Raw genomic sequence first — 15,306 nt, 5'->3', positions numbered from 1 at the left:
CACCCCCACCTTTACTACTCTAAAAACCCAATTCTGACTGAGCTCGGGGCTCTCCGTTTATTCCAATACTTTGGACATGCAGAGAGACCGAGTTTGCAAACTTGCTTAAAGTAAAGGCTCTTTGCTTTTGCATACAGGACTCAGTCTCCTTGTTGGCTTTTGGGGGACTTCGCGGATCTGGGCATAACATAGGACATATTCCCGTAAACAGGAAACCGAGACAGATTTCCTGCTGTTCCAGCTCAGCTGCTTCCTTGTGTGACCTTCAGTTTCAGGCTTTACTCTCTCATCTGTAATCTGAGATCACAGAGCGCAAGTGACTTCGAATCCCAGGGTTGCCCAGAAGGTAGGTGTCTAGAGGCAGGTTCACCCATGGGTGCCAGCTTAAGACAATGAATCTCTATTCTTGGTTCTGAATGGAAAGCTAAGGCACATGGACTTGGAAGTGGACACCAGCCTTTTTATCAACCCAGAAGTCGTGATGAGGGACCTGACTGGGGGCCTGGGCTCCCAACTCTAGCTGGGAGTCTTGTGTGTTGAGGTCAGGGTCACTGCCTGGTGGTAGGGTTTCAGGGCTTAGGGTGAAGCAACAGGTCTCTGGCCTTAGCCCCTTCTGCCTGAGGGGGAGGGGGTAGGTCACAGGAAGGAGGAAGAAGGAAGCAGGCTTAGATTCTGTGGCTAACTGCCAGCCCTCCCCTCCCCCTTGGAGCACCCTAGGGCCTGCCAGCTGCTCACAGCTCCCCCAAGGAACTCCTCCACCAGGTGCCACATGAGCCAACTTCTCTTTCTCTGTGTCCTCTGTTGCTTCCCATTTCAGCCTGCCCTCAACCCCCATTCCCCGTGTGTGTGTGTGTGTGTGTGTGTGTGTGTGTGTGTGTGTGTGTGGTGTTTCCTTCATTCAAGATCTGTCCCTATCTCGTCATCTCTTCCAACTCCGCTCTTTGTCCCCCTGTAGAAAGTGAAGGGTCCCCAAGTTCCATGTTGAGATAATGAGCTCCCTAATTGTGGTTCTTTAAAGACTCCAGTCCGGCCACAGACACTAAGGTCTGAATGGAAAGGTCATTGACAAGAAGAGTAGGGGAGGGGTAGATTTCTGAGACAAGAGTGTCTCAGGATGGGGACTCAGTCTCCCCAGCCTAGGGTCATGAAGACTCAGTCTGATCAGGGGTTTTAGAGCGTAGCCAGGAACAACATACTCAGTTATGGTTGGGAAGTGAGGACTCCAGCCAGGTATGGTGGTAAACACCTGTAATCCCAGCACTTGGGAAGCAGAGGCAGGAGGATTGTCACAAACTCAAGACTGTCCTGGCCTGAGCTATGTAGGGAGTTCCAGATTGGCCTAAAGTACAGTGTGAAACTGAGGGGTGGCGGCAGAAGGGACCAGGATGTAGTCCAGTCCTGGTTCAATCCCCAAGGCTATTTAAGATGAGGTCTGGTGGCCCTGCCTGGGATCCTTGTACTTTGGAGGTGGAGGCAAGAGGATTAGGAGTTCAAGGTCACCTTCAGCTACAGAGCAGCTGGGCAGACGGAGGTCCCCTTGGGCTACATAAAAGCTTTTCTCAAAAGTTCACTCAGAATAGCCCCTCTGAGCCCCAGCCTTAGCAAACAACATTCCTCTCCAACAATTCCCCAGCAACAGGCACCATGGAGGAGAGACAATCGCCTTCTCCCTGCTCGTCGCGGCCCTCCAGCCCCAGGACCCCACCCTGTGAGATGTTTGGTTCTGTGGGCATTGAGGCTGTGCTAGACCAGCTGAGGATCAAGGCCATGAAGACCGGGTTCGAGTTCAACATCATGGTAGTAGGTGAGTTGGGGCAGAGCCACAGAGGGAACGATGAAGACTCCACGGGCATGGCCCTATCCCATCCTGGACACAGTGACCTACCAGCCACGGGCACAGCCCTTCCCCTGTTCTGGACACAGTGACCCACCAGCCATGGACATGGCCCCTCCCCTGTTCCGGACACAGTGACCCACCAGCCATGGACACGGCCCCTCCCCTGTTCCGGACACAGTGACCCACCAGCCACGGACACGGCCCCTCCCCTGTTCCGGACACAGTCTTCCACTCTGAACTACCAGCTCACAGAAGAGCTGAAATTAAATATCTGAGAGATTTTGCGTCATTAGATACAAAACCACCCATAATGGGATTACAGCAGCAAAGGGTGATCATGGTGAGGGCCTTCCAGACACAGCAACCACAAATGAGCTTGTTCTACTGCTGATGCTTATGCAATAGATGGCTCCGAATGCAGAGTGGAGGGCAGAACCAATTCACACACACGCGCACACACACACACACCCTATGAGGTACATACCCTAACATACATATCTATGTTCTGTATCTCCCAGGGCAGAGTGGGCTGGGCAAGTCCACCATGGTGAACACGCTGTTCAAGTCCAAAGTGTGGCAGTCAAGCCTGCCCAACCTGGAGCTACCCATGCCACAAACCTTGGAGCTGCACTCTGTGACCCATGGTGAGTGACCCTGCCTGCCCCATGGGCCCGGCCACGGCTATAGTCTTCCATTTCTTTCCCTCTACAGTCATCGAGGAGAAGGGATTGAAGCTGAAGCTGACAGTGACAGACACACCTGGCTTTGGAGACCAGATCAACAATGACAAGTGGTGGGTCCTGGGTATGCAGCCTCTGTCCCCACAAGGGGAAAAAGTGCCCTGGAGTGACTGTGTCCCTGTCACCTGTGGTCCTTAGTTTCCTATACTCAGCTCACCCTCCCTAGCTGATGAGGGCTGAATATGCACAGGTCTCAGTTGTTGAAAAGCACCAGAGATCCATTACTTCTGTAATCCCTGCACTCTGGCAGCTGAAGCAGAAGAATCATGAGTTCAAACCCAGCCTGAGCAACGTTTCAAGACTCTTTTCTCAAAACGGAAGGAGGAGAACAGGGCTAAGCACATACATAGCTCACTGTTATGGTTCGGGGTTAGAATGCTCACACAGCACATGCAAGGCGCTGGGCTCAATCTCCAAGAGCAGAACTAGTCAGGCACTCTGTTGGAGTGTTGTGCTGACAGGAACCCAGCATAGGAAGACCCCATCAGAGGAGTCAGACTATAGAAATGGTGCCTTCTGTGAAGGGCTTGCCTTGAAAGCATGGTGACCTGAGCTTATCCCCAGAACCCATGTGGGGAGGAAAAAAGGCCAGAAATGGCAATGCATTCCTGCGGTCCTATTGCTGGGGAGGCAGAGACAGGGGCATCCTGTGAGCCCCGGGTCATTGAGGGATCTTCTATCAACATACAAGGTGAAACCGGGCGGCACCTGCCTTTTGCTTGTTGTTTTTGAGATAGGGTCTTACTGTGTGACTCTGGCTGTTCTGGAACTCACTATGCAGACCAGGCTGAACTCAAACTCACAGAGAGCCACCTGCCTCTTGACACCTGACTTCAATTGCAGCACTCGATGTGGAGGCAAAGGCAGGGAGAGCTCTCTGAGCTCGAGGACTGCCTAGTCCAATAGAGCTCCAAGTCAGGGGCTGGAGAGATGGCTCAGAGGTTAAGGGAAGTTGTTCTTGCAGAGGACTGGCGTCCAGTTCCAGAGGATCCAATGATTTCTTCTGATCTCTTTTGTGCCATTGTCTTAGTTAGGGTTTCCATTGCTGTGAAGATACCATGACTGTGGCAACTCTTTTTATTTTCCAAAACAAGTTGGGGTTTTTTTTTGTTTTGTTTTGTGTTGTTTTATGGCCCTGGCTGTCCTAGGACTAGCTCTGTAGACCAGACTGGCCTCAAACTCACAGAGATCTGCCTGCCTCTGCCTCCCAAGTGCTGGAATTAAAGGCATTCACCACCACTGCCTGGCATACCATGACAACTCTTATAAAGAAAAACCATTTAATTTGCATGGCTTACATTTTCAGAGAGAGTTAGCTCATTATCATCACGGTGCAACATGGTGGCACACAGGCAGCGTGGTGCTGAAGAAGGAGTTGAGAGTCCTACATCTTGACCTACAGGCAACAGGAAGTGGTCCGGGACACTGGGTGTGGCTTGAGCATATATGAGCCCTCAAAGTCCACCCCTGCAGTGACACACTTCTTCCAACAAGGCTATACCTACTGCAACAAAACCACACCTCCTAATAATGTCACTCCCTACGAGCTTATGGGGACCATTACATTCAAATTACCACAGTCGTGCAGGTGAAACACACATAAAATAAGATAAATCCAAGTCAGGCATAGCTACATGGTAGAGAGCAACTAAGGAAGACAGCCGAGAGTGACCTCTGACCTCCACACAGGTACACACATGAACACACACACTTTTGCAGCCATTAGGTGAGAACCAGTAGTGTCTTGGACCATGCTGGAGACCAAATGTCATTTAATGACCACCCTTCCCTCACCAAGGAAATTGTATATACATCTGATAATATGGTGATGTAGATATTAGGATATGTAAACGTATTTGTGCTGGAGAATGAACCTAAGAGGTGGGGCATGATAGCAAGCACCGAATGATATCCCCAGCTCCACTTCTTACTTTTTGTTTTGAGACTTGGTTTCCCTAAATTACCCAGGCTGGCTTGAACTAATAATCCTCCTGCCTCCGTTTCTTTAGTAGCTGGGATGATGAGCCTGTGGCACCAGGCCCAGCCAGTAAGTGCTATTACTGTGCTTGTTTTTTGAGAATGGAAGCTTAGACCCCACGTGAAGAGAGGCAGAGGTTTCCGAGTGTCTCTGAGAATGTAGATAGAACACCCAGAGGCCGGGAGGTGGTGCTGAGGGGACATCTCTGCCCCAGCTGGGACCCTATCCTGAGCTACATCAACCAACAGTATGAGCAGTACCTACATGAAGAGCTCCTCATCACTCGCCAGCGCCACATCCCTGACACCCGCGTGCACTGCTGTATCTACTTCGTGCCACCCACTGGCCACTGGTGAGGTGACCCACTGGCTGCGGGAGAGCCACTCGATGGGAGCTTTGGGTTGACTCTCCTCCCTCCCTCATCCATCACTACCCCTACTGTTACTGTTCTGGCCTGGCCAGCCTACGGCCTCTGGACATTGAGTTCCTGCGGCGACTGTGCCGGACTGTGAATGTGGTGCCTGTGATCGCCCGGGCTGACAGCCTGACCATTGAGGAGCGAGACGCCTTCCGGAGCAGGGTGATCTGGGTGCCCAAGGTGGAGCTGGGTCAGAGTGCAGCAAGCAGAACGCATGGTGTGCTGAGATCACTTATGCTTGGTTCCCCAGATCCAGCAAAACCTGAAAACTCACTGCATCGATGTGTACCCGCAGAAATGTTTTGATGAGGATATCAACGACCGGCTCCTTAACAGTAAGATCCGGGTAAGATGCTGTAGAAGGTGCAAACGGCCAGTGACACTGAGGCCATTTGATTTCCTTCCCATCAGAAAACTGATCTCTTTCGGCAGTTTCAGGAAATGTGTGCAAATATTTAAAGGTTCTTCATCTGCTCACAAATTCAAAATGAGCAAGAAACAGCTCTCATCAGAGAACCCAGAGGATGGGAAGAAATGTTTGTCAGCCATGGCTTTACCTGGAGCTTACATTCTAATACAGAAAGAACTCTTGCTACTCAGTGCTAAAATATAACCAAATTTTAAAATGGATGAGGAAAACCAGACATGGTGGAAAACACCTCTCCTGTGTGCTCACGCACACAAACACAAACACAGACTAGAGTATAAATAAACAAAAAATATAAATATAGCTGGGCAGTGGGGGCGCACACCTGTAATCCCAGCACTCAAGAGGCAGAGGCAGGCAGATCTCTGTGAGTTCGAAGCCAGCCTGGTCTACAAAGCAAGTTCCAGTGCTGTTATACAGAGAAATCCTATCTCGAAAATATTTGTGTGTGTGTGTGTGTGTGTGATTGCAATTATTAAAATTTTAACTCTTAGTTACTGTAATCCCAGCACCTAAGAGGCTAAGGCAGGAGGATTGTGAATGCAAGGCCAGCCTGGGTTACATTAGCTTGGGCTCTATAGTGATCCCGTGTCTCAAGAAAACCAAACCAAGAATGGGGGCAGTTAGGAAGTTTAAATTTTCCCTTTCAGCTGCAAGGGAAAAAAACAAACATGGAACCTGGCAAACTCCTGTGTGTGTGGCCAGGTGTGAGTCCTGTGTGTGTGGCCAGGTGTGAGTCCTGTGTGTGTGGCCAGGTGTGAGTCCTGTGTGTGTGGCCAGGTGTGAGTCCTGTGTGTGTGGCCAGGTGTGAGTCCTGTGTGTGTGGCCAGGTGTGAGTCCTGTGTGTGTGGCCAGGTGTGAGTCCTGTGTGTGTGGCCAGGTGTGAGTCCTGTGTGGGTGGCCAGGTGTGAGTCCTGTGTGTGTGGCCAGGTGTGAGTCCTGTGGGGGTGGCCAGGTGTGAGTCCTGTGTGTGTGACCAGGTGTGAGTCCTGTGTGTGTGACCAGGTGTGAGTCCTGTGTGGGTGGCCAGGTGTGAGTCCTGTGTGGGTGGCCAGGTGTGAGTCCTGTGGGGGTGGCCAGGTGTGAGTCCTGTGTGTGTGACCAGGTGTGAGTCCTGTGTGTGTGGCCAGGTGTGAGTCCTGTGTGTGTGGCCAGGTGTGAGTCCTGTGTGGGTGGCCAGGTGTGAGTCCTGTGTGTGTGACCAGGTGTGAGTCCTGTGTGTGTGGCCAGGTGTGACTCTTGTTGGTGGCCAGATGGCAAATATTTTAGTTTCTTTGGGCCAGATAATCTCTGATGCAACTCCTGAACTCTGCAGTTTATCCCAAGAGCAGCCCCAGAGGAGAAAAAACAAAGGGGCTTTTGTGCCAATAAAGTTGCAGGTTCATAGGCCCTGGGCTTGGTCCCCATACCACATAAAAGAAACATCCAAGGTCCTTGGGATGTAGCTCAGAGGTACACATGAGGCCCTGATTTTCATCTCCAACATTCCAAACAATAATAATAAAATTAAATATTTTTTACGTTGATGAAGACCATGGTGGCACACACCTGTAACCCAGCACTTGAGAGGCAGAGGCGGAGAATCCGCATTTCAAGCTCGTTCTTGGATACATAGCAAGTTTAAGGCCAATCTGGGATACATGAGATCCTGCCTCAGGAAATAAATTTTTAAAATATAATTTATTTATTTTTATTTTATATGCATTGTTGTTTTGCCTATATGTATGGCTGTGTGAGGGTGTTAGATCTTGGAGTTACAGACAGTTGTGAGCTGCCATGTGGGTTCTGGGAAGTGAACCCAGATCCTCTGGAAGAGCAGTCAGTGCTCTTAACTACTGAGCCATCTCTTAACTTCTGAGCCATCTCTAGGCAGAAAACAACATTTTAAAATTCAAAGAATAGCCGGGCGGTGGTGGCACACGCCTTTAATCCCAGCACTCGGGAGGCAGAGGCAGGCGGATCTCTGTGAGTTCGAGACCAGCCTGGTCTACAGAGCTAGTTCCAGGACAGGCTCCAAAACCACAGAGAAACCCTGTCTCGAAAAAACAAACAAACAAACAAACAAAACAACAAAACAAAAAAAAAGTAAAATTCAAAAAATAGAGGCTGGCAAGAGGATCAATAGTTAGTGGTGCTTGCTTCAAGCTTAATGACTTTAATTCAATTCCTGGAACCCACATGGTGGAAGAAGAGGACCACTCCTGAAAGTGGTCCTCTGGCCTCCACGCAAGTGCTCTCTCTGTCTCTGTCTCTCTGACTCTATCTATCTATCTATCTATCTATCTATCTATCTATCTATCTATCTATCTATCTCTCACTACCCCCCCTCTCACACACAGACAGAGAGATAGACATAGAGACACACAGATACACACATACACACGCAGCAGCTAGAGAAATGTTTCAAAGGCTAGGAGACTGGATTCTTTTCCAGAAGACCTCAGTTCTGTCCCCAGCACTCACAGTCACCTGGGACTCAGTCAGGGGATCCAGAACTCCTCACATGCACTCACATACACATACCTATATGAACACACACATAGACAGAATTTAAAATATTTTTGTATCTTTTAAATTTTTGTATTATTTATTTATGTGTATATATGTGTGTCTGTGCAACTGCCCAAATAGGTGAATGAGGTCAATTCCTTGAAGCTACAATTCTGGGCAGTTGTGAACTGACTGATGCAGATGCTGGGAATCGAACTTGGGTCCTCTGCAAGAACATGTGCTCTTGCTGGGCAGTGGTGGTGCACACCTTTAATCCCAGCACTTGGGAGGCAGACAGAAGCAGATTTCTGTGAGTTCAAGGCCAGCCTGGTCTACAAACAGCCAGGACTGTTTAACAGAGAAATCTTGTCTCAAAATACCAAAATAAATAAATAAAATTACATTTATATATATATAAATGTCATTTCAAAAAAATCAAAACCGGCAAGAAGGCACACACCTTTAATCCCAGCATTCAGGAAATAGAGGCAGGAGGATCTCTGTGAGTTCAAGGTCAGTCTGATCTGTACAGCAAGTTCAAGAACAACTAGAGCTACCCAGTAAGACCCTGACTCAAAAAAATAAATAAAAATAAATAACTTTTAATTCAAATAATAAATTGAAAAACACTTTTTAGCTTTATGATGGAGCTACTGAGATGGCTCAGTGGGTAAAGCTGTCTGCTACCAAGCTTAATAACCTGAGTTCAGACCCACATGGAAGAAGGAGAAAACCAAGCCTCCCAAACTGTCCTTTGACAATATATCATGTGTCCACACATATGCATGCATACACACGTACAAATGAAAACTAAATGTACTGAAATTTTTAAGTAAATTCCTAGTTACCATGAGAATTTTGTTGTTGTTTGGTTGGTTTTTGAGCCATGGTTTACTACATAGCCCTGGCTGTCCTGGAGCTCACTGCAAACCAAGCTGGCCTCAGGATTAAAGGTGTGTGCCACCGCCACCCATCCTTATGAGGTATTCTTAAAAGTTTATGAAGGAAAACACAAGGTGGCCAGTTCAGTTTGGCCACTAGTTACCAGGGGCCAGTTCCTGTTGTATACAATTCCTATTTAGCCTGATTATAACTTCATTACTGTCTCATTCCTGAGATATTTGATATTATCAATATTCTCTCTCTGTCTGTGTGTGCATGTGTGCACGTGCGCACACATCATTGCATGCACTCACACAAAACTCAGGGTTTTGTTCATACTAAGCTCTGAGCCACACCCTTTCCCTCAAGACTATGTAATTAATGTAGGAGTTAATAACAACACCTTTTCCTCTGGGTGGTGGTGGTGCATGCCTTTAATCCCAGCACTCGGGAGGCAGAGGCAGGTGGATCTTTGTAAGTTCGAGGCCAGCCTGGACTACAGAGTGAGTTCCAAGATAGCCAGAACTGTTAGACAGAGAAGCCCTGTCTCAAAACAACAACAACAACAGCAACAAAAAAATACCACCATTTCCTTGAGTTACTTTGCTAATGCTTAACTGTGCTGAGCACGTCACCATAAACCGACAACCCTGCACCAGCATCATTTGTGCCACCATTTTATAGAGGAGGTGAGGAAAGCGTGAATTCCAGTTGGTGTTTTGGGACTTCCTAGTTTTATGTGCCTGACTCCTGCCTCAGTTTCTTCTCTCCTCTCTTTTAGGAGCAGATCCCTTTTGCTGTGGTTGGGGCTGACCGAGAGCACCTAGTAAATGGGAGATGTGTCCTGGGCCGCAAGACCAAATGGGGCATCATCGAAGGTAAGTTTGGGAACATGGTAGGCATGCAGTGGGTATGGGTTGGAAACAGGGCACACCCTACACCTGCAGCATCTTTCGCACCCCTTGCCTGGCAGCTGCCCATACCCACAAGGCAACCTTGGGTTTCCCTCCATGTGCACGGAGGTGGGAGTTACTCCTCTCTCGGCTCCTTGATTTATTATTATCATTACTTTTAACAGATGGAACCAAACATGACAGCACACCCACAATTCTAGAATGAGAGAGGTGGAGGCAGGAGAATCAGAAGTCCAAGGTCATTCTTGGCTACTTAGCAAGATTGAGTTCAGCCTGGGCTATCTGATACTCTGCCTCAAAAAAAAAAAAGAAAGAAAGAAACAAAGAAAGAAAGAAAGAAAGAAAGAAAGAAAGAAAGAAAGAAAGAAAGAAAAAACAAAAACAAAAATTTTGTCTTTGGTGAGGACTGGGCTCACTATTTAGCAACAACCTGTAGGAGCCAGGTCCCAGAGATACAACAATGAGTAAATGAATAGGTGAATCAATGGGGGCTGGAGAGATAGCTCAAGAGCTTAAATGCAGTGGCTGCTCTTCCAGAGGTCCTGAGTTCAAGTCCCAGCAACCACATGGTGGCTTACAACCATCTACATCTATAATGAGATCTGGTACCCTCTTCTGGCCTGCAGGCACACACACAGGCAGAACACTGTATACATAATAAATGAATAGGTGAATGAATGAAGCAGGGAGGAGAAGGTGGGCCATGACAATGGCAGTTGTCAGAAGCCACATCACATGAAGCAGCTGTCAGAGGACAGAGCCATGCTAGGCCCCATGTCTTGCAGTGGAGAACATGGCACACTGCGAGTTTCTTCTCTTGAGAGACCTGCTCATCCGGTGAGGTGTGGGCTACCCTGTGTTCGGGTGGCTGAGAGGCGGGATCTGGGACCACTGTGACCTAGGCTGACTTGCCTCCTATCATTCAGCTCCCATCTCCAGGACCTGAAGGACATTACCCACAATGTGCACTATGAGAACTACCGGGTCCTCAGACTCAATGAGAGCCACCAGCTGCCCCGAGGGCCAGGCTGGGTGAACCTGGCCCCAGCCTCCCCAGTACAGCTGACGTCCCCTGGACCAGGGAAGGTCCGGAAGCGAGTTAACAAGGACTCCAGAGAAGATGAGTGCTGAGTGTCATAGCCCCAAGCTTGCTAGGCTTCTCCACTCCTCAGCAGCCAGCCCCCAATACACACCTACGGACTAGAGCATCTACGAGAAGCCGATGTTGCTTTGTACAAAAAGCTGTGCTTTGACAACTAAAGGGTTTGTAAATGAGTCCTCTGAGCCAGTCTGATATAAAAGGATGACTTTGGGGGCTATGGATACGGCTCAGGTGGTAGAATGCCTGACATGCCCAGAGCCCTGGGTTGAATCTCCAGCACCATATAAAGCCAGCAGTGTCCACACCTGCAATCCTAGAAATCGGGAAGAAGAAACAGGATAAGAAATTCAAGGTTTAGCCGGGCGGTGGTGGCGCACGCCTTTAATCCCAGCACTCGGGAGGCAGAGGCAGGCGGATCTCTGTGAGTTCGAGACCAGCCTGGTCTACAGAGCTAGTTCCAGGACAGGCTCCAAAGCCGCAGAGAAACCCTGTCTCGAAAAACCAAAAAAAAAAAAAAAGAAAGAAATTCAAGGTTTGGTGGTTCCTTGGTCTAGGGGTATGAGTCTCCCTTAGTGTGTGAGAGGTTCCTGGTCATATCAAGATGAGCCCAACTTTTGAGTAATATATTCTAGTTGGAAAGAAGAATCCAATCAAGGCAGTGGGGGTTCATATCTTTAATCCCAGCACTTGGAAGGCAGAGGCAGGGGACTCTCTGAGTACAAGACCAGCCTGGTCTACAGATCAAGTTCCAGGACAACCAAGACTACACAGAGAAGCCATATCTTGAAAATACAAAATACAGAACACACACAGAGACAAGAAAATCAAGGTTATCCTCAACTAGATAGTCACTTTGAAGTATTTTTAGGGTTCATGGAGACCTTTTAGAGGTTCTTGTTCCATCAAACTACATTAGCCTGGAAACAAAAGCAGAACCTCTTTTCCAAAGTAACATATTCTTAGACTCAAATTTTGAAGCCAAGATAACCTTTAAAATATATATGCTGGTTTAACTTAGCAGCCCCCAGAATCAAATGTTTTCAAGAAGTTAACTCATTAACAGCCAAAATCCAAAAATCAAAAAAACCACACAATAATATATATAATTCAGGGGGGCGGTGGTGGCGCACACCTTTAATCCCAGCACTCGGGAGGCAGAGGCAGGCGGATCTCTGTGAGTTCGAGACCAGCCTGGTCTACAAGAGCTAGTTCCAGGACAGGCTCCAAAACCACAAAGAAACCCTGTCTCGAAAAACAAAAAATAAATAAATAAAAAAAATAATAAAAAAAATATATATATATATATAATTCAGGCTCTCTGTGTATATTCCATCTTTATGTGGCATTTTTACTCTATTACTTTTTAATATTATTTTATTACCTTTACCCTTTAATCTATGACTGTCTGTACTCTTTTCTCTCTCCTAAGCCCACGTACATTTATCCAACACTGTGACCCATTCTGAGGTCTTTTTGTCTGAATCTGTCTTATTGTGTATCTGTAATAATTTTCTGACCTGGGGAAAATTTTTTAATGCAAAGCAGGTATGGCTAGGACTAACACTGTGGCTGTTCCTATTGGCTCCACTCTGTCCAACATGGTGGAGGTATGTTCACCACCTCTGCAAACCATGCTCACCTCCCCAGCTCCAGGGATGCAGTGGTCTATGTCACCATTAAGCAACTTATAGCACTCTGCTCATAAATCCCATTCAAGTGCTTTGTGCAGGAACTCCTGAAAGAGCCAGAGCCATTAGTGCCACCAGTACTAACCAGGATGCCATCTCTTTAAAAAGCCGCACCTCAGCCCGGCAGTGGTGGTGCATGCCTTTTAATCCCAGCACTTGGGAGACAGAGGCAAGTGGATCTCTGTGAGTTCGAGGCCAGCCTGGTCTACAAGAGCTAGTTCCAAGACAGGCTTCAAAGCTACCAAGAAACCCTGTTTTGAAAAAGCAAAGCAAAACAAACAAACAAAAAAGCTGTGCCTCGGGCTGGAGAGATGGCTCAGAGGTTAAGAGCACTGACTATACTTCCAGAGGTCCTGAGTTCAATTCCCAGCAACCACATGGTGGCTCACAGCCATCTATAATGAGATCTGGTGCCCTCTTCTGGCATGCAAGCATACATGGAAGGAATGTTGTATACATAACAAATAAATAAGTCTTAAAAAAAATACTTTAAAAAAAAAAGAGCTGTGCCTCTGCTTACAGCCAGCAAGCAGAGCCTAACTGAAAAACTGTGGCTATCAAGAAGCTCCAATAGATTCCTGTTTTTGTGGGTCTAGAAGCCCTTTTACAATTCTTTCTTAGGCTTTATGTGGATGTACATTGCTGAACATTGAGTGCCATTATGTAAACAGAGATTGCTTTGTAAAGGAAGACTGTACTTCGTTTCCCAGCCACCACCCAGACCTGAATAATCACACAAAAACTGTATTAATTACAACACTGTTTGATCAACAGCTTAGGCATATTCCTAGCTATCTCTTATATCTTAAGTTAACCCATTTCTTTTAATCTGTGTGTCACCACGAGGCTGTGACTTACTGGTAAGATTTTGGTATCCTTCTCCTTCAGCAGCTACATGGCATTTGCATGACTCTGCCTTCTTTCCTCTTCTTTCATTGCTTGGATTTCCTGCCTTGCTATATTCTTCCCTGCCGTAGGCCAAAGCATCTTCTTTATCAAACAATGGTAATAAAACACATTCATAGCATACAGAGGGGAATCCCACATCACTGCTTTTGTTTCCCAGCTTCCCAGACCCAAGTAATCACACAGAAACGATATTAATTGCAACACTCCTTGGCCAATGGCTTAGGCATATTCCTAGCTAGCTCTTACAACTTAAATGAACCCATTTCTATTATTCTATTTATTGCCTTGAGGCTTTGGCCTACTGGTAATGTTCTGGCATCTTTCTCCTTCAGCAGCTACATGGCGTCTCTCTGACTCTGCCTTCTTTTTATTAGTTTTCATGCCTAGCTATATTCTGACCTGCCATAGATGCAGCTTCTTTATTAACCAATGGTAATAAAACATATTTCTAGCATACAGAAGGGAATCCCATATCAAGCCCTGGGATAATAGTCCTGGGTTCTATTAGAAAATAGACTGAACTGAGCAACGGTGCTGCATTCCTTTATTCCCAGCACTCAGGAGGCAGAGACAGGCGGATCTCTGTGAGTTTGAGGCCAGCTTGGTCTACAAGAACTAGTTCCAGGATAGGCTCCAAAGCCACAGAAAAACCCTGTCTTGAAGAACAAAAAAGAAAAAAGAAAAAGAAAAAGAAAAGAAAGGAAGAAAAGAAAAGAAAAAAGAAAGCAGGCTGAACAAGCCATGAGGAACAAGCCAGTAAGCAACACCCCTCTATGACCTCTCTATCAGCTCCCACCACCAGATTTCTTCCCTGGATTCCCTCAATGGGCTCTGTGTAGTAGGAGGAGTACCAGTCCTGCGGCCCAGCTAGCTTAACCCCCGAAATAACCACACAGAAATTGTATTAATTAAATTACTGCCTTGTCCATTAGCCCTAGCCTCTTATTGGCTAACTCTCACATCTTGATTAACCCATTTTTATTAATCTGTGTTTACCATGAGGTCGTGGGTTACTGGGAAATATTTAGCATGTCGGACCTTGTAGCTTTATGGCGGCTCTCTGTCTGTCTTTTTCCTCCCAGCATTCAGTTCTGTCCGCCCCGCCTACCTCAGCTCTGCCCTATCAAAAAGCCAAGGCAGTTTCTTTATTCAACCAATGAAAGCAACACAAATACAGAAGGACCTCCTATAACAACTCTGTGTCCAGATATTTAAGTGAAATAAACCCTTTCCTCCCCAAGCTGCTTTTGATCAAAGTGTTTCATCTCAACAATAGAAACCCTAACTAGGACATCCTCCTTAACTTAAAAAAAAAAGCTGAACTGGGCATGGTGGCACACACCTTTAACCCCAAAACTCTGGAGGCAGAGGCAGAGGCAGGAGAATCTCTCTGAGTTTTCTGTACTGGGGATCAAACCCAGGGCTTTGTGCATGCTGGGTAATCACTCTGCCAAGAGAACTGCATTCCCAGGATTTCTGCTTATTGTCCTCGGGCCTTGTTATATATGTTCTTCATGGTTTATTATCTCATAAGTCTCCTGCACTAGGGAGCTATGTGTTTTAGTCAGGTTTTCTATGTGAAGAGACATCATGACCTTGGCAACTCCTATGAAAGGAAACATTTCATTGAGGTGGCTTACCATGTTAGAGGTTTAGTCCATTATCATCATGGCAGGACATGGTGGCATGCTCACAGACATGGTGCTGGAGAAGGAGTTGAAAGTTTTACATCTTGATTAGAAGGCAACAGAAAGTGAACTATGACACTGGGCATAGCTTGAGCATAGGAGACATCGAAGCCAACCCTACAGTGACACTCTTCCTCCAGCAAGCCACACCTCCTAGTAGTGCCATCATTCCCTTTGAGGGCCATTTTCTTTCCCACCACTACACTGTGAGAAGACAAAAATCCCTCCGCTTC

The 15,306-nt window shown here is 47.1% G+C and overlaps 1 protein-coding gene across 4 annotated transcripts; it reads left to right on the top strand.

Moving 5' to 3' along the window:
• The first annotated feature begins 1,633 nt into the window (after positions 1–1,633).
• On the top strand, positions 1,634–10,818 carry Septin12 (septin 12). Of its 4 annotated transcripts, XM_075941914.1 has the most exons (10): positions 1,638–1,804; positions 2,356–2,481; positions 2,549–2,630; positions 4,770–4,907; positions 5,018–5,135; positions 5,224–5,319; positions 5,798–5,800; positions 9,554–9,650; positions 10,472–10,523; positions 10,613–10,818. In XM_075941914.1, exons 1-10 carry the CDS (start codon positions 1,645–1,647, stop codon positions 10,815–10,817), a joined length of 1,077 nt encoding a protein of 358 aa, XP_075798029.1. In that variant the 5' UTR covers positions 1,638–1,644; the 3' UTR covers position 10,818. The 4 variants fall into 4 exon arrangements, with proteins under 4 accessions (XP_075798032.1, XP_075798029.1, XP_075798030.1 ...); XM_075941917.1 differs by lacking the exon at positions 5,798–5,800 and having other exon boundaries at positions 1,634–1,804; XM_075941915.1 differs by lacking the exon at positions 2,356–2,481.
• Positions 10,819–15,306: the final 4,488 nt, after the last annotated feature.

This window comes from Microtus pennsylvanicus, chromosome 11, assembly GCF_037038515.1.
Source record: "Microtus pennsylvanicus isolate mMicPen1 chromosome 11, mMicPen1.hap1, whole genome shotgun sequence".
In the NCBI taxonomy this organism is placed as follows: domain Eukaryota; kingdom Metazoa; phylum Chordata; class Mammalia; order Rodentia; family Cricetidae; genus Microtus; species Microtus pennsylvanicus.
Note: the sequence above shows the minus strand (reverse complement) of the source record. Positions and strands in the feature narration are given on the sequence as shown.